The sequence below is a fragment of the Musa acuminata genome, chromosome BXJ3-3, assembly GCF_036884655.1.
Source record: "Musa acuminata AAA Group cultivar baxijiao chromosome BXJ3-3, Cavendish_Baxijiao_AAA, whole genome shotgun sequence".
Lineage (NCBI taxonomy): Eukaryota > Viridiplantae > Streptophyta > Magnoliopsida > Zingiberales > Musaceae > Musa > Musa acuminata.
The window spans coordinates 37797345-37816096 of NC_088351.1; the positions used below are offsets into that span (position 1 = coordinate 37797345).

General features: G+C 36.6%; 1 protein-coding gene across 6 annotated transcripts; it reads left to right on the forward strand.

Moving 5' to 3' along the window:
• The first annotated feature begins 2036 nt into the window (after positions 1–2036).
• LOC135581153 (ubiquitin-like domain-containing protein CIP73) lies at positions 2037–17657 on the forward strand. 6 transcript variants are annotated; one of them, XM_065143264.1, is made up of 17 exons: positions 8198–8354; positions 8431–8526; positions 9430–9531; positions 9737–9896; positions 10513–10620; positions 11121–11215; positions 11316–11387; positions 11479–11586; positions 11742–11826; positions 11910–12073; positions 13090–13254; positions 13329–13400; positions 13469–13598; positions 13700–14209; positions 15216–15580; positions 15674–15757; positions 17283–17657. In XM_065143264.1, exons 5-17 carry the CDS (start codon positions 10590–10592, stop codon positions 17289–17291), a joined length of 1890 nt encoding a protein of 629 aa, XP_064999336.1. In that variant the 5' UTR covers positions 8198–8354; positions 8431–8526; positions 9430–9531; positions 9737–9896; positions 10513–10589; the 3' UTR covers positions 17292–17657. The 6 variants fall into 6 exon arrangements, with proteins under 6 accessions (XP_064999334.1, XP_064999336.1, XP_064999335.1 ...); XM_065143263.1 differs by having other exon boundaries at positions 9760–9896; XM_065143262.1 differs by lacking the exons at positions 8198–8354; positions 8431–8526; positions 9430–9531; positions 9737–9896 and adding exons at positions 2037–2172; positions 5345–5489; positions 8064–8181.
• Positions 17658–18752: the final 1095 nt, after the last annotated feature.

Here is an 18752-nt window from a genome sequence, read left to right on the forward strand (position 1 = left end):
TTAACTTTTAAATTAAATTTGGTAATTATTAATACTATCAATAGTGGTTATACTAACCTTTTTTAAATGAGTGCTGATAATAAGAAGACTTGTGAGAGTTCATAATGCTTGGAGGATCATAAATTTTATATTAAATATTATAAATATGAATATTTTATTTTCCAAATTAGTTAAGGAAGTCGAACAACAAAGCTATATACATGTTTATATCCCATAAAAATAATATCCTCTGATCATTTTTTACTATGACAAGCTAAAATTGAAAGTAGTCATTAGGAGGGGAAAAATAAAATGGTAAATTTTAATCTGAAATCAAACCCCGTAGAGAAAGAGTTGGTAAAATAAATTCAGTAGAAACACTTAACCAAATCTTTGTTTATATTCCATAGAAACAAATCCCATTGGTGAAGAAAAAGAACAAATGACCAAATATCAATTTGAGATCAAACCCCACATAGAAGTAGAAAAACTCAATTAGATTATTGTTTAAGTCCCTTGAAACTCTGGTCATTTTTTCAATCAAGTCCATTGCTTTCATATATTTGAAAACAATGAGAAACTCCTTCATCGGTTTTCATAATCACTACGATTGCAATAGATAGCTTCACCGAAAGCATTAACAGCTTTGGGAACTGATGTGCCATGTTGCTCTCTCTTCTATCTTAGCCTTCACAAACTAATCCAAGGAAACAAACATGCTTGCCATTAACCCATGTTGCTACTCTGCACAGGTTGGATTGGATTTTACTGATCCATAGATATAACCATAGACATTGGGCTTGCCAATAATAACCCAAGCCCATGTTTTATTCGGTTTAAAGATTTATATTAGATTTTTCGTAGTTATAAAAATGAAACATCAAGGTTCGGTTACTCTAACATCATCCGTTTTACTAACGAAAATAAAATGTAAAAATATAATTTTAGTGATTTAATTGGTGGTGATTGATGACATCGGTGTCGTTGAGGGTCACGAGTGACTGTTGTGGATGAAAAGAATAATGATGAGAGGTGAGGGTCGTTCAGTATCTGTGTTGACATAGTCCACCACTCCTGGTGCCACTCGATAACTGCGTCAACATCGATGAAAATGTAAAGCACCATTACTCATCAACGTTGACACATATATAGAATGGTGAAATGATCTTTTCAGGTGGCTATTATGGATGAGAAGAGCGATGACAAGAGATGAGGGTGCCTTTATATTTACATTAACGTTGACGTAATTGTCAACCAACATTCATCTCTCGTTATCGCTCTCATTATTTACAACAATCACTCAAGTGACTTTTTCGTTACTCTATGTGCGTCGACATCAACGCATTTATCAAGCAACGAAAGTGACGCCAATATAGATGTAGAGCAATATTACTTGGCAACTATATCGGTATCGATGTAGATACAAAGCAGTTTTCACTTTTCATCGTCAATATTCTCATCCATAACAATGACCCCAACAACGTTGTCATATGTCATTATCGATGCTATTTGACATCACTAACCGAAATATTAAAATTATATATATTTATATTTATAATAATAAAACTGGATAAATTAAGTTAGATATTTTTTTTTTATAATTATAATAATTATAATATAAATTTTTAAGTAGTTAGTTCAGTTTGGAGACATCGAAATGATTCGGCCCATGGTTGACCCAAATCACCGACATATTGGCTCGGGCAACGAGTTCAATTCCCATTGATCACGGATACTATGGTTTCTCTCACCTCTCAAAGTCATCATCCGCCCGCCATTCTCAATCCAACTGTTCCACCTCGTCAAATCGATGGACCAAAGTATCTCCTTCGACTATTTAACATGATCAATATCTACATTGTAAAAAATCATTAATATACAAATTTAAATTAATGCTGATCATGATCAGTAATATTTGACTTTTAATATTTGCAAGGACTCAGTATTTGGTAATATATTATTAAAATATGTAATTTTGAATATGCTATTTCCAAACTATGTAAGGATATAAATGTAAAAGGACCATAAGAAAGGCCATTAAAAAAAAAGGGAGAGAAAATAAAACAAAAATTTTCTGTCTCACTTTAAACTCGAGTGAGGCCCTGCGCAATTCCAATTCCCCACTTTCGGCTTACGCCGCCTCTTTGCGTCGTCGAGGGTGCCTCTCCCTCCCTCCTTCGGCGATCGTCTTAGGTAACGAAGATCTGAACCGATGCTTTTGCGTTTCTTCATCCTGTTTTTAATTGGATCCGTGCTTAGGATATAGGGGATCACTTTTCTTGGGGTCTCTTTTCGTGGTTCGGCGATTCGGATTGTTGGGAACTTCTAGTCTTGTTGATGATTGCAATCTTCGATGCTAGTCTCGGCGATGTGGAGTTATGGCATAGGCGGATGAACGTGTTGAGATCGTTGATGTGCTTATGGGGGTGTTAGGGTTTTCTGTCTTCGTGGTTTTGATTTGTTCAGATGCATAAAACATCGTGTAATTTAGGAGTTCGTTTTGTGGAAGTGAAAGATAAGGATGATTCGCTGGGACGGATGGAGATTTTTGTCTCAGCTTGGGTACGTACCGAGCATGAGCTGAGGAATTTCTTTGAAAGAAATAGAGAAAAACATGAGGAGGTGGATTGTGGAAGTGCTTATGTTCCTTACTTCCTCACCGACGTTTTCAAGCAACCGGTACCAGGGCCTAGTATGTTTCTTGTATGGGCACGCTAGCCATGACAGTTGATGGAGGAACATTTTAGTTAGGATCTGTATTGCGTGTAGCTGTATGGTGATATAGGCTTAAGTTTTCCTTTTCTCCTTGAATAACTGGGTAGTCTATGTGCACGTGTGTATATAGAGTACGAAAACAAACATCAAGCTGTTAATAATAACTTGATCTTGCATTTATGCAGCATATTGCTGAGAAATGATCATTCATAAATATATATAGTACGATTATTGAGGTTTTTACATACTTATGCTAAATTATTCTGATGTATCTGATAATTGATGGGTAATGAATATGCCATTGGAGTTTTTGAAGGAATCTTCGATGCATGAACCCTGCTGTTATCTTGCTAAGGAGATATGTGCTCCTTGCACAACCAGACAATTTTGTCTTAAAATAACTTGTATGAACTGTGAAATATGTTAAGAAAAAGAGGTGCATTTTGGGATGAATTTACCTGTCTAATAGGTACTGGTATAATGTTTGGAATATGATGGAACTACAATATTTATAAAACTCAACCTACTGACAATGCTTTTTCTTTGCCAGTGTTTTGAATTATACAAGCTAATATGATGTCTGAATTGTTAGAAAATGTGTTATTTAAAAGTGTCATCTTACCGTCTCAAGGTGAAAGTTCTGGTATGGGAAACTGTATTATCTTTTATCAAGGCATTAGGAGTAGCAGGGTTAACAAAAGTCACGTTCTCCATTATGAGACTTGTTCCACCATTAGTTTTCATTGTTGTACTTAAACCTCTAGGATTTTGTTTCTAAGCTGCAGTTTATAAGTTTTCCCTTTCTTTTGTAATGCATCTTGTTGTGAGAAACATTCATGATCAGTAGGTCATTTAATGATCTTGTAAATTCGTTTTGCATTTTTAGATTTGCAAATATATTACCGAATGTGATTCACAGTAGAATTATGTGCTTTTGACATAGCTCTCGATTGAATCCTTGATTTATGTTTACTACTTTTCCTGAACAAACTATTCACTTTGGCTGGTCTAATGCCTTTTCAATTTCATGTGATGCCCCCCCTTCTTGTCCCTTACACTTTTACCTTGAAATTCTTAGGGCAAATCGGGCAACGTTTCTGTGTAATTCTTCTTGCATGTTATCGCATGAGTACCCATGTTGTGCTTTGCATGTATCCAAATTTGGTTTGTATCGATATTTTGCTGACACGGTATTTGTCGTTGCTTTGGCTTGGAACAAACATATGCTGGCTGGCAGAAACCTTGTATAGGTTGGCATAAATGTTGCGCCCATATTTTGGTTAGGAGTTATCAAACAAGCTTATGCATGGTTGGACATTCTTGTTATATTAGTTGAGTCCTACTAGAATTTAATAATAAATTAATATTTTTAAAAGCATTAGGCGTCAAGGTCCTAAAATGTCCGAGGCGTTAGGCACTCGTTTGAGTGAAGTGATGTGCTTTAGAATAATAAAATATAAAAAATATCATGATTGATAAATATGTTCATAAAAATAAAAAATATCAAATTGAAATCATATAGCCGATTTGAAATGACTGTATTAGCCTTAAGATGAGAAGCGATATAAAGTTTACCTAAATAGGTTGATTCCATGTCAATGTACATATAGTCATGTCCTAATTTGACCATTCAAAATCTTCCATATGACATTAGATCAAGCGAATCCAGATATGAGTTGAGCTCCAATAGTATTTGCACATTTGTATTCAATTATATATATATATATATATATATACTATTCATAATGATGTGATTCTTTGATCACTACACTTGAGTTGACTTGTAATTTGAGCTCAATCCTATTCGATAGGATGATTCTTGACCCAAATCTAGAATTGGGTGAGTCATTGGTGTCTTGGTGCAACGGAATTGGAACCAAGTGTGTTACTTATTGTGATTTAATAATTAGTGCGCTACTTATTGCATGTATATTCACATTTGTCCATCACACATCGTGATTTGGGCGTGAGAAAAGGTCGTTCGTGAAAGAGAGAGAGAGAGAGCAAAAGGGATCGGCTTCTATCATCCCCCAATTCCCCTTCCTTCAAAACTCTTAACTCTTTGTCTTCCGATGATTGATCATGTCTTTTGCCTTCACATCTACCATCGGGCACTGATCGATTCCATTGTATTCGCCTTTAGGTCAGTGCCCTCCTTGCCTGGGCCCCTTTCTATTTCAATCTCTTGTGTTACACTAGCGCTTGGGCTCAGGTGAGCGCCCAAGCGGCACTTCGGTGAATCACATCGCTTTGTCATATTCGTTGGTATGTGTTGTGTTGACATAATACCAGCACTCAACATTTCTTCGTGCTGCTTAATTTATGACATGCTGCTTTGTCATCTTTACATTAGTAGATACAGGATAAGGATACTGTAGTTCCAGCTATAGCAGAATGAATCGGTTTCACACTAATCCATGTTGGTAAATAATAAATTAAGAGTCTCTTCCAATTCTTTTAATGGCTTTGATAGCTTTGTTTTTTCCTAGCGGTAGAGTAACTCACTAATCCATGTTGGTAAATAATAAGAGTCTCTTTCAATTCTTTTAATGCCTAGCAGTGTAGTAACTCTTTATTGTGTTCATATAGCATCCTTGATGTCGTGTATATTAATATATTGATGCTGCTTTTAATGACATCTATTATATAGTTCTTTTGAGGGGAGTATGGGGACAAATGATCCATCTGAAGCAACTACGTCGTGTATAGATGTTGCACAAGATTCTGAGAGCACCGTTGAGATAAAAATTAAAACATTGGATTCTCAAACATACACTTTGCGAGTAGACAAGTCTGTAAGTGCTTCGTTTTTGTTCATGAAGTTTATTGCAGGTTATTATATTTCTTTATTCCTTTTCCTCAATATTTTGTTCAATTGCTTGTTAATATGTTTATTGATCTTGCAATTACTATTATATTTTTCTAACATCTAAAGACACAAATTATCTCATTACTTCACATGAGATTTTCAACTCTTATTTCCTTGGAAATGGTGCTTTTATCATGAAATTAATTTTCAAGCCTTTTTTTTGTGTTTGTATAAATTGCTCACTTAAAACATAACATCTAAAAGTCACATAGTCTTTAAACACCCTGCATGGTGTCCTCTATCCTTATTCGTGGGTTGCATATACATACATACAGTCCATGTATGTGTTTGTGACTCTGTGTTTTTGTGTGTTAGTATCATTTGTTAAATATATGCGTTCATTTACACAAGTAAACCTAAATACTGTGCAAAAGATGGGAGTTAATTTTGGGATTGGCTTCAAGATTTGAGATTGCATGGGATAGCTATAATTTGATTTTGACATAAGAGCTTTTTGAAATCATTTACAGAGTGTTGTGAGAAGCCCAAAATTTGTGGAAGTCAACTAGGATCCAAAGGGCAGCCTGATGCACGAAGGTCTCACCTAGGATGATCAGCAGGGGAGAGAGAGAGAGAGAGAGAGAGAGAGAAGGGGAGGGGGGGGGGGAGTGGTTGTGACGAGTGTGGCACTGGTGGTGGTTTCATTTAGTTTCACAGGTAAGTCTTTCCTACTAACCCAACTTATTGGTGTATGCAAAGTACTAGACCCACTTTAGACCACTGGCCTTGTATAATGAACTTAGACTGTGGTCTAAAATGCTTAAACCAAAATTATCAGTGATTGTCCCATCAAGCTTTATAAACAATCCCCAACAACCATGGGGTATCACACAATCAAATGTTTGTCAAATCTGGTTAAAGGTATACCAAATTATCCATTTTCTTCGTAGTGCCTTATAAGTCCTAATCCCAACTAAGTCGGACTCCAAATGGGTCAGGTTCTATCTAGCCAAGTTTGCCTAGCTCAATGTTGGCCCTAGTTTGGTTGATCTTGCCAAGGATTGCATTTATAGTCATGTTGGCTTGGCATGTGTGGAACATACCAAGCCAGCAAGGCCAACTTCATGCTGGGTGTGGCACAGGTGGCATGTCAACTGGTATGGCTTGTAGCGACTCAGCATGGTATTGTCAGTATACACCAGTGCCGTCAACAATAATCTTGAATGTTCTACAAACCATATAAGAGATTCTGTGTCTTTCATGCAAAGTCAGAAGTTTCATGTATGTCTTTTAAAGCATTGAAATACACATGGATGCCCTTTCACAAGTTGTTCTGAAACAGGCGCATATATGTAGTTTCCTTAAAAGGTACATGTATGAAGTTGTTAATGTTATAATAGCATAATCATTTCATGACTTTGCAGAAGTTTGTAGAAAGTTGCCTCTACATGCTTTGTCATTACATTCTTTCATATTTTTTGCTGGTTAAGCTTTTACCTGCTCAGACGTATTTAATGTATGCAACACAGTTAGGTAAAGAAACATTATGTCAGAAGCATAAAACTGAATAAGTTTTTCCCATTGAGTCGAAACTTTTTCATTTTGCTATGAACTTTATTTTGAGTCAAAACATGTGAACTATTTCATCTAACAAATCTAAATAAGGGTTGCTACTCTTATTTTTTTCTACAATTAAATTGGAAATGCATATTCTTGAGTCAAACAAGGATACCTGGAGTTGACTGTACATTGGAGACTTTGGATTTAACTGATTCATCTATATTGTTTACCATAAATATATGGCTTGCCAAAAGTTAAATACTCAAACACAGGTCTTTTTTACAGTCTACAATGAATCAACTAGTGTTTCCTTATCCTAGATTAGCCAATCTGTATAAACAAGTTTCTCATATAAACAGAAAAATCTGACAGTTTTGGTTGGAAATTTCAAGTACTTTCCTATTCACAATATACTTGAATAAGATGGAAGCATTCTTTCAGAAATCTCTCAACTCTCACTCACCTGGCAAGATATGGAAGGTGAGCTGAATCTATTGCAAAAACTGCTAATGATGAATTGAAAGTTCAGCAAGAATTTCTTGGTGACTTACTATTACAGAGAAAGCAGGGAACAAACTATAAGATGCTTTTAGATGCAATTACTATAATACAATTATTGTTTCCCATCCAAACCATTACATATGTTGCAACAATAAATCATCAATAAGATGACAATAGAAATATTTGTATATTGTGTCATCTATATTTGCAAAATTTTGCCTTTTTTGTTTAAAACCATTATCTGTTTTGTCCAAAATGGTTCTCAAGTGTGATAGTAATATCATCTAGAGAAGCACTTTAAAATTCTCAAACCAGACCGGCATTACAATTAATCAGGCATATTTAACACATCTAATTTACCTGTTCTATCTTAGTCTCATCAAAGTGCTGTTGTGCTGTCATTCATTATGAACATTCAAGATCTTGCAACTTCTAGTCTCATTATTCTGAAGTTTGCATCATGTTCATGTTTCACTATATTAATATATTCGCTTGGCAGGTGCCAATTCCAAAATTGAAGGAACAAATAGCTACTGTCACTGGGGTAATATCAGAACAACAGCGCCTAATCTGCCGTGGAAAAGTCTTGAAGGATGATGAAATCCTTTCTGCATATCGTATCCTTTTTTTGGTTGTTTTGATGATGTTGTTTGTCATCTAATGAGATTACTAAATGTGATTGGAGAATAAGTGAATAACCATTCTTTTCTTTTTTTGTGTGTGTGAGGCAAGGGCAGAAAAACTGCATTACAAACTTACAGCCCCATTTAATTGGTGTCATCTCTAGATGGTATACTTTTAACTTCTCAAACATGCACTTCAAGCACATTCTTGAAATCAAGGTTCAAAATACTGATCCATTCCAGGACACGAACTGGACCCAACCAGTCCGATAGGGGTTGTAAGGCCTGGTGAGCAAACTACACCGCCTGGTGAGCAAACTACATCAGGCATACTGGATGGTAAACAACTTGGTTCCAAATAGTACGAGGCGCTAAGCCTACTGCTTGGTATTTGTATTTCTTTTTTTATTTTTTTAAACGATGGCTGTCAGACAACTGGTTTTTTATGGTTGTATCTCTTTCTTTTTCTCCTTTTTCACCTTCCCCTTGCTGTGTTACCCGCCACCACCTCCTCCTACCAATTCACCGCTCTCTGCTCTTCCGTTGCATCACTGCCACCATATCATTTTCCTCCTCCTCTTGTTCTGCCCCTCTTCCTCTTCCTCCTCTTGCTCTGTGTCTTCCTCCTCCAGCCAGACCCATACTGGTCGGCATAGGAGTGAACTAACACATGGTATGCCTGATTGTACCTGTACCGTATTGGTCCACCCAGGGTGCGGTATTAATATGAGACCGTGTTCTAAAATCTTGCTTGAAATTTTTAGGGTATCTTCTACTTTGGGTACTAATGCTTAACTTGGTAATATGTTGATGTTCTCTTCCATTTTTCTTACTGAAATCAGTTTTGGATATGCTTGTCTGGACGCACAGACATGATTCCTTCCAGAACGTTGTATTGTTTTTATCACATAACTTACTTTCCTTGCCAATTATTCATGCTTGCTTCTTGATTCATAAGATCTGATGATGTTTAGGTGTACTGCATCTTGTGCACATATTTTGTTTTTAAGCTTTTCCAGAGAATCCATCATATGCATAGAGAAGGCTAGTTAATTTTATTAACATCTTATTCTCTATCACTATCATGGCCTATCTTGAGAATTGAAATACGCTGGTGATTTTGTTTTCTTATGTTACCATGCTAATAACTGTTGTAGGCTATTTTGGTTTCTCATATCGTCTTATCATCAATTCCATTGTGTCTTTCGTTTTTATTTATTGATTTTTTTCTTCCGTTGGCAGATCTCTATCCTTTCTCACTTAGTGACACCAAAATGGATATTTGGGAAATGTAAGGTGGATTAAGGGGAGCATGATTTAACATCTTAGTCATGCAAATGCCAGGTTTTTAGTTTTGTTGTTAAGTTGTTTATAGCTCAATATTGGTTAATATTGCCTTAGTTATGTGTGTTTATAAGCAAAATGCAATTTAAAAATAATAATTACAACTGGTTGAAATTTTGATTGTTCTCTACTGAAAATTTTATAGCTGATATGCTTATATTTTGAGTAGTCCTAGTATTTTGATCAAATCTTTTGTCTATTCAAGGATTTCTGTTGTTGGGAATGTAGCTAGCAGTGGGTACTAGCACTGGTGTGGACAGTGGGCACAGGTGCGCGGCAGTATCTTGCCTATCTTCAGATGTGGGCATGTTACTGGCACATTCATGGCATTACCAGCACATGCCATCCAGCTAAACGCTGACATGGTATCCTGCCATGTCAAGTGGTCAATGCAATCTTTGCTTGAATTGGATTTATTAGATATTTTTTTTAAGTTTTTGCTGTCCGGTAAAATTCTTTAATTGAAATGTGTTGACTACATGTGGCAGTTTGAACCTTTTCACTTATCAGAACCCTTGATGGAGAGACTTTGTTCTGCTACTTCAAAGCATTATTTGTGCTTTCTTGACCCAAAAAATGATAAATTTATTCTTTATGATTGTAGAACATGTGATTCCTGAATGTAACTTCTGCACAGCACAACAAGTCTTAGGTGTAGAACTTTTTGCAGAAGTAGATATTCTATGTAAAACGTTGATGAGGCTAAACTGTGTTGCAAATATCACGATATATATTGTAGAACTTACATTATTAAGCTGCCTAATCTTTGATACTTTTTTGACATTCGTACTTATTTTTAAAATTTTTGTTATAAACCTTCTGCATGAGGGCACTTACAGGCCTTTTTTATTGGATCTATTCTTTAGAGTAGAGGATGGTTTGAAAAGAACACAAGAACATATTATATCTTATCTTGTTCTTCTGATGGTCTCTTGAATTAAATAACTTCTGAATCGGGTTCCTTAAAAAAGGATGATTAAGATGTTGAAGATGGTCACACCTTGCATCTGGTTGTTAGACAACCACATCAGTCCACGCCATCACCATCAACAGGTCAGATGGGACATGAAGGTGCATCAGGCCAGTCAGGTTTGATCTTTTAAGTTCAAACACGGTTTTACTATCGATACCAGTACTTTTAATTCGGTGTTCTTTTTGAACCTCTTCATTTTTTATACTGAGCCTAACATCCCATCTTGAAATCGGCTGCTCATTATGCAGTTTGTCGAATAGAGTAAGAACTGTTTGAACTTTTTTATGCTTCTTCTTGAAGATCAGATGCCTTAATGATGCTAGAAGTTCAAGTTGCAAAATATATTTCTTTCTTATACTAATTGATGGAGTTATGGTATAATAAGTTTGTTAGAAGATGCAATTCACACTAGGAACATATTGACATATTAAATGGAGATCATTCAGTGCTTGATCTCTTGTATTGTAGCCGTGGCAATAATCTTATATGTAATTAGTATATGTTTCTCTTCTGTTGTTGGTTTCTCCATTAGCATTTCAAAACACCTCAGGACTTATCTACATTAGAGAATCAGGATTTGAGAAGAGAAATGTAACAAAGTGATTTTTTTCATCAGATGCTTCTCGTAATCATGGTAGTCAATCAACTCGTACCTTAGTATTTGAGACTGTTAATATTGGTCAAGGTGATCATCGTACTCAACTTTCTCAGGTAATGTTGCCAGTAGTAGCTATTTGTTTTCCCTCTGCTTCAGCAGGAGCTTGAATTACTTTCACTTTATCATGGTTAAACATGCTATTTTCTTGAGCAGATTATATCCAGCATCTTAAATGCTGTTGCGACAAGAAATACCGGATCCCAGACCTCAGGCCCCAATCTTAGGGTAAATCTTACTCCTTGCTTGCATTTTATCATTAAGAAAAATTTGTTGATTTTGATATTCCACTATAAACGACTAACATATTGCTGGGCAGAATTTGAGCGCAGGAGCATCTGTTGATTATCCAGGTATTGAGCTTGGTTCAGGGCAGGTTCCTAACCAATTTCACTCTGCAGTTCCATTGGGGTCTGAGCAGCCAACGGTAAGTTTGCTAAAGGTGTATTGTAAATTTGTTTTCTGATTGTAAACAAGCTATTTACATTTTATTGACTGCACAGACTTAAAAATCCAAACTTACTATGCTTGATCGGCTATCCCTTTCTGTATATACTTTCTTATAAGTTCACATTTCTGCAGGTAATACCTGATTCTTTGACCACTATACATCAGTATTTGGGCTTCATGAGGGATGAGTTTACGAGGGAAGGCTTAAGTGCTAATGGTACAATTCTTCACAAACTAACCAGGTTCACTTTCTTGTAAGGTTTTAGCTTTTCAGATAACTAAACTCATATTCTTTGGTAGGTGGGGAACACAGAAATGAAGCAAGCGCTGCTTACATGAACAATGATAGCCTTCAGTTTCACCAGTCTTTTAGTCCGGGTGGTCTACCTAGTCCAGCATCTTTGGTAGAAGTACTGCTTTCTACAAGACAACTACTAATGGAACAGGCTGATGGTTACATATCTGTATGTATTCATTTTCTGTGGTTCTTATCAAGTTGAATTTTGACAAAGAAAGAAATTATGCATAAGTTTCTACGAAATTCTTGCATTCTGTTTGTAGCATAGTTGTGCTTTCAAACTTTGGTCCGACCAGTTTTGTGAACCTTGATCGCAAGTACATTTTTTTAATTTGAACATGTGGTGGTGCAGTAAATGTTCTTGGGGATTTGGAGTTAAAGGTTTTTCTTATACACAAGTAGCTAGGATAGAGATATATAAAACAAATGGTTACTGTTGGATGCTTAAAAGGATCGATTTACATAAAATTACAAGTTATGTGTGAAAGTCTCTAGCTAACCTTGGCAGCCTTGAGCAGCAATTTTAAGGGCAACTATTTGGATGAGCTGTCTAAGTGAAGGATTCAAGTGATATGTCCAGGACTATGTCACTGCTTGAATTGTTGTAGTTTTAGTTCCAACTGTGTTATGATTTGGTGGTTACTAATTACTTTTTACAACATTGTATAGTAGTCAAAGGTATTGAGGATCAAGTAAATTGGCTTGATGTTGGGCATTTCACTATTACTACCCACTAATTTTTTATTCGATCAAATATCATTTTGTTGAAAAGCTCTGATTAGGCTGTATATTGAGTGTGTTGGACAGTAATTTTCAGATAGTCATTGATGAGACAATGAAGGTATAAGAAAATCAGGCATCAGATCATTGTATGATTTTGACTTTTTTATTTGCTGCAAACATTGTCAAGGTTTTGGATATCTTAATGATTCAAGCTGACTTGCACTTGGTGTTCTGTTACTTCTCTCTATATTCTCGGCATGTCTTGATAAATTTGTATAGGCAAGTAGAAGGCTGTTTCTAGTATTCTGTGTTAAGCTCTTGGGACTTACATTCAGAATCTATGGTTTAATATTTGATCCTAAGCATTTTGTAATTAGGAAAAACTGATTTTCTTATTCATACAGTAATTCTCTTTTTGTATCTTTGTGATAGTTGATGTTATCTTCTTGTTTGATACAGCAATTTGCAAGAGGTCTAGAGGATCAAGTAAATTTGACCGATCCACTTGTGCGTTTAAGACTTCAAAACAGTGTGTTCAGATCAGGAGTTCTGTTGCAAAATTTAGGGTCCTTACTTCTAGAGCTGGGTCGCACAACAATGACATTGCGCTTGGGTCAAACACCAGTAGGTTTCATAAGCAGCTTTCTTTCCAAATATTCCAAATGTGCTTGTTGTTTAATGAAGTTTGTCATATGCAGTCTGAAGCTGTAATTAATGCTGGACCAGCGGTTTTCATCTCTGCATCTGGTCCAAATCCTGTGATGGTTCAGGTTGAACAATTCCATTCTATCAATTTGTTTTCAATTAATTTCTGTATGACTAAACTTGGTTGTTGCAGCCTGTTCCTTTCTATCCAGGATCAAGTTTTAGTCCGCGTGTGGGAGCTACATATGCTGGTCATGGTTCACAAGGTGAACCACTTGGTCCTTCATTGGTTCCAGGAAATATCAGCATACGTTTCCGTGCCGGTATATTAGATTTTTCTCAATCTTTAAGCACTTACTGCTTTATGCTTTTGTTTCTTAAATGCCTCTGACCACATAGATGATGAAACCATTACTGCCACTAGGTCGGCCAGTACCTGTTTCCCCTCATAACCAAACTGAGCAGGGTGGACAACAACAGCAAGAAACCACAAATCCAACAAGAAATTCTTCTGCTGCAAATGCTGCTCCTCAAGCATTTTCAGGGGTTTCAAATAATGCATCTCTTTCTGAAGAGTCTGGAGTAAGAGTGTTGCCCATAAGAACAGTGGTTGCAGTACCTGGTGGAGTCAACCGCTCTACCTCTGATCCATCTGGTTCTAGTGCAGTTGGGCTAATCTACCCTCTTCTAGCAAGGGTTCAGCATGTTGCTACTGGGAGTCTGGATGATGCTAGGGGCACTGAATCATCTAATGAGATAAATCACGATGGCCATAATGCTGAAGAGCAAGCAAATATTGGATCCACTATGCATGCACAAAACCTAGAATCCACCATTGGAAATTTTATTAATGATATCGACAGCACGCCTGCAAATGCCGTTCCTTTATTTTCGGAGTTTAACCCCTCAGTAAATGAATCAGCTTCGTATCAAGGTTAGTGTTGCACTAGTTCTCCCTCCCCCTTCTCTCTCTCTCTCTCTCTCTCTCTCTCTCTCTCTCGCTCTCGCTCTCTCCCCCTCTCCTTGTTCCTGTATCGATTTGTTAGGTGCTGAAATTTTAACTGATAATTCTTAACACTATATTTCTGAGAATTTTTTAATACACATTTTAGCTAATTCGGTGACTTCTAAAAGACATGTTCTTGGAAGTTATAATAGTCTTTTTGTCTCATGGGATCATATGCCTCTAGCTTTGTGTACTATAGTCACGAAGTGACTAGATAGCAAATGGAGAGCTAGGGAAGGTTTTCAATGGCTGTTGAATTAGCAGATGATATGTATACGTCACAATTTGGACAGTAAGTTTCAGTGCTAGAAGATCAATGACACTATTCAACTTGCATTTTGCATCGTGTTGCATTCTGGCACAAATCAGCTGAAATGTTAAAATAAAAGGGAGCAGGACAAGGTGGGTAAAATGAACAAGATAAAACAAAATAGGGTAATAGTACACATTGTTTAGTTGAATAACTGTGGAGAGGGAGAGCCTTCATGAATCTCATTATTTATGTTAAAGAATGTGAGGAGAGCTACTAGAATTACAATCAAAACATTGAGGTGCCTAAATTATGACCTTATATTGTAACTTGGCTTTGAGACACTTTACATTCGCAAAAGCAGATGAAAGTGATGGATACACTCCATTCGAAAATGAATACAGTAATTGCTGGATGGTAAAGCCTTTACAGTAATTACAGTCCTTCTAGAATGTTATTTGACAATCTGTTATATTCAGTATCTTATTGCATCATGTATTATCTTTAGTATTTTCACAAGTAGTTCTCACTAAAAGGGCCATGCACTCTACTTGTTGTATTAATTTGACTAGATTAAACAGTCCATGTTGAGTAGATTCTTAGAGTGTGTTTTGGGTTCAGAGTTTGCCATTCACTGTTAGTAAACTAGAAGGGATGATAGCATCTGAATAATTTACTTTTCAGGGTCTTTAAGGGACTTCATTAGTGCAGGCCAACAGGGGCCACCATCCAGTAATAGCACAAGTAACACCGAAGAGCTTGGCCATATTTCTCAGCTGGCGAGCAGATTGGATCAGTGGCTGCAGTCAATTTTCCCTGGAGAGCAAGTTGTGGTTGGAAGTAGTAGTCATCAGGAAATGACTAGAAGTTCTGTCACAGATCAAACAGACATAGGTAGGAACTCCCAACCTGAGGAGCATACGGGTGTAGGTGAGGACGAAGGAGTATTCTTTTCTAGGTTGGTGCGGAATCTTATGCCATTCATATCTCAACCGACATCGACAGGCCAAGATGGGTCACCAACCAGTCATGGTTCTTCAACAGCACATGTAAAAAAGATCTTCCTATTGTTGCACTTCTGCCTGCTGGCAAAATGTGTTCATATGCTTAGTGGAACTAATCTCAATGATTTGCATATACAGGTTGCGGGGGAGAACTTGAATGACTTGAGTAATTCTCAAAGTCGTCGAGATCCACCTGAGGCCCCTAGTTCCAAACGCACAAGGGTTTGTCATTAAGAAACCTTTTTTATTTACATTTTATCATATACATCATGCATTTTTAAAGATCCACACAGCTATCGGCCAGCATCTTATTACATATTGGTAGCTGTCTTTAGTCAGATTGATAAATATGCAGAAAAAATCTGTACTGGCACCAGCTCTTGGTTGGATTGGTATTTATCCGATTGCTATTTGGATCTTCGATGGAATCAATTGTTAATGTTTGTGAAATTCTTACATTAGTATTAGAAGAAGTCACAAGGACCAACCAGTACTTGGAACCTTGATGGAATCAACTTTTAATGTGCATGATGTCTACTCATATCATAATTTGTTTAGTATTAGAGAAAAGATGTACAACGTATTTGACTCTTTTTCTGCGAAAGAATAATGGATCTCTTCCTAAAATTTTTTTATTAACTCATTATTGAATGCATATTTCCCTTTAAATCATGTATGCATGTTGATCTCTTACATTAGTTCTGTAAAATTTGCTCGGAATAATAAACATACATTGTGTATTAAATTCGTAGTCATGCTGCGTGGATTGGAGATGATAATTGGATTCAAAACGTCTTTGAGACAAGGACAAAAAAGAGGAAATTACTTAGTGAGGAAATTACTTAGTAAGGTTAAACGTTTAATAAAATGTATATCTTTTGCGGAAAAAGAATGTACACATTAGAAGGATGTGTTATGACTCATGTTTAATTACAAATGGATAGGAATTGTATAACTAGGGTGGGTAGTTGGTGAAGAAATGTTGGTTTGTACACTCTAAATGGTCATATATCTAGACTGATGGTAAGAAATGGTCAAACTTAGCTAGTATCCAGGTGGACAGGACTGTTGATGTTACAACATTTGTCAATATCATCACAATTGACCATGCACTGCTAAAAATTTTGTGGCCAATAAAAACATATATAACAGAATTCAGCATTATGCGATTTATTTCATTTTCCATGAGTGTCCATATGAGAATTTAAGACATCAACATACCGTGTTCAAACAGCAGAATATGTGCAACTAGGTAATTTTACTTGCACAAATATATAATCCATGTTTGTATTGTTATAATGTATCCCTTAGAAATGTTAGTTTAATTCATGTTTTGATTGCAAACATATGATGCTATATTGTTTATAACTTGTGCTAACTTTTAGTCTAGATAGAAGTCATGCAACCACTATGGTATTTATTCTGTTTATCCTCCACTATGGTATTTATTCTGTTGGGTTTGATCTGTTATGGTCTTCACAAATAAAAAGGTAAGGTTTATGCATGCCATTTTGTCTTACTGGTACTTCGAGCTGTCACAGTAGCTCGCATTTCACCTTTGGTTTCTTCCTGTCTTCACCGATGCATTTTTTATTTTTTCATCATAGCAGAATATTATGCAGTGTAATCATATACAACCCTAAATTATTACGTATTATCTTTGTACCAATGAGTGCAATACCCATTAAGAACCTATATTTTTCGTTCTACTTATTAAATGTGGGCTTAAATGCCTCTGTTGATGCAGAGAGACTGATTTATTCCAAGATTTACACTATGAAGATCTTGACAATGCTAGTGAAAAGCCATCCCATGGTTCAAATGCCAACATGTGAGAATGTTGTATTTGCCTCTCTGCGGGATTTTCTAGTTATTATTGTTTTGCAGCAGTACAAGTTCATAAGGATGGTTTCCGGTGTCACAGACGAGAGACGATCAGGGTTGGAGTATAAAAAACGAAAGGATTCAAGATGATGGCAATTTCTTTGTTTTGCTATATTATATACTATCGCTTTGTACCCAAAAGACTGTACATTGATTATCATATTTATAGTTTGTGGCATGAACATGGGGAGTTATATTCAAATACTCTTCAATAAAAGTATTATCATTTGTCTGCCCATTGTAGGTAATGATAATACAACTTACTCTTTGGTAGGAGATACGTTAGTTCTGTGAATGGAACTGAGTATCACGATACATCTTTGCGTTAGGCATTTTTTAAAAGAAAAGCACGATTGCCTATCGATGTGGATACATTTAAGATTTGCAGGTATATTCCATATAATGTTAAGGTTTTATAATCTTCTGAAAATGGGTTAATTACATATTACCATCTATAATTAGCTATGTTTAACATCTCAGTTAATTATACTTTACCTTCTATAATTATAAAAATAAAATATTTAATTCTATTTTTTTTTACGTTTCGGTGAAAATATCATATGCTATCACATGCAAAAAAAAAAAAATCCTAAAATAGGATTAAAAATATAATTTTGCAATGTGATTCTCACTGCGAAATTATCTTTTTAAATGCTTTCGGACTAATTCTCACTGTCTACTAAAACCCCACGTACTTAGTTATAGTCGCAACTAGTTCGCTCGGCACACGTGAACCTCCTGTTGCTGACACGTGGCACCTATAGCCTAGACCAAGCTCGGTCATCGTGACCTGCCCAACATTGAATTGCAATCACTACGTGTCATTAGATCTAATAGTTGTTCATCGAATCGATGGTTGGCACGAAAGAACTTACCAGCCACGAGCTGTGGGCCAAGAGCCATGTCAGCTGCCACGTGAGCATCGACCATATCCATCCCCCCTCGAAGCTCATCGATAGATATCTTTTGGGAGTTAAGCACGAGGAAGGAGGGGGCTGTGGGGAGGTGCAAAAAGGGTGACAACGTCGTTGGACGAGATAGCCAGGGCGTAGCTTTGGGATTCGACAAGAGGCAAGCCCGCCAAAGGAGTCCCCCGACTCGGTCGCTGAGCTAGCCGACCTCGTTGACTTTTTCTATGACATTGAGCAGGATTTGTAAGCAAGGGATGGCGCTCGCTCGAGGCCGTGCTGGCCAAGTCAAAGGGGTGACTCGATGGCAGGTCGGATTCGAGCAACAACGGAAGGGGCCTTTGAGGTGGTCGGGTCTACCAAGGGATCTAAAAGAAGGGTTATCGATTTGCTCCAAAAGAAAGGGTTGGATGATGGTGAGTCTC

Excerpts from the sequence above, each read along its gene's own strand:
- LOC135581153 (XM_065143262.1), top strand. The coding sequence starts at position 5,361 with ATGGGGACAAATGATCCATCTGAAGCAACTACGTCGTGTATAGATGTT. Across the intron at positions 11,388-11,478 it reads CCTCAGGCCCCAATCTTAGG|AATTTGAGCGCAGGAGCATC; the intron begins GTAAATCTTACT and ends ATTGCTGGGCAG. Across the intron at positions 12,074-13,089 it reads AGGCTGATGGTTACATATCT|CAATTTGCAAGAGGTCTAGA; the intron begins GTATGTATTCAT and ends TGTTTGATACAG.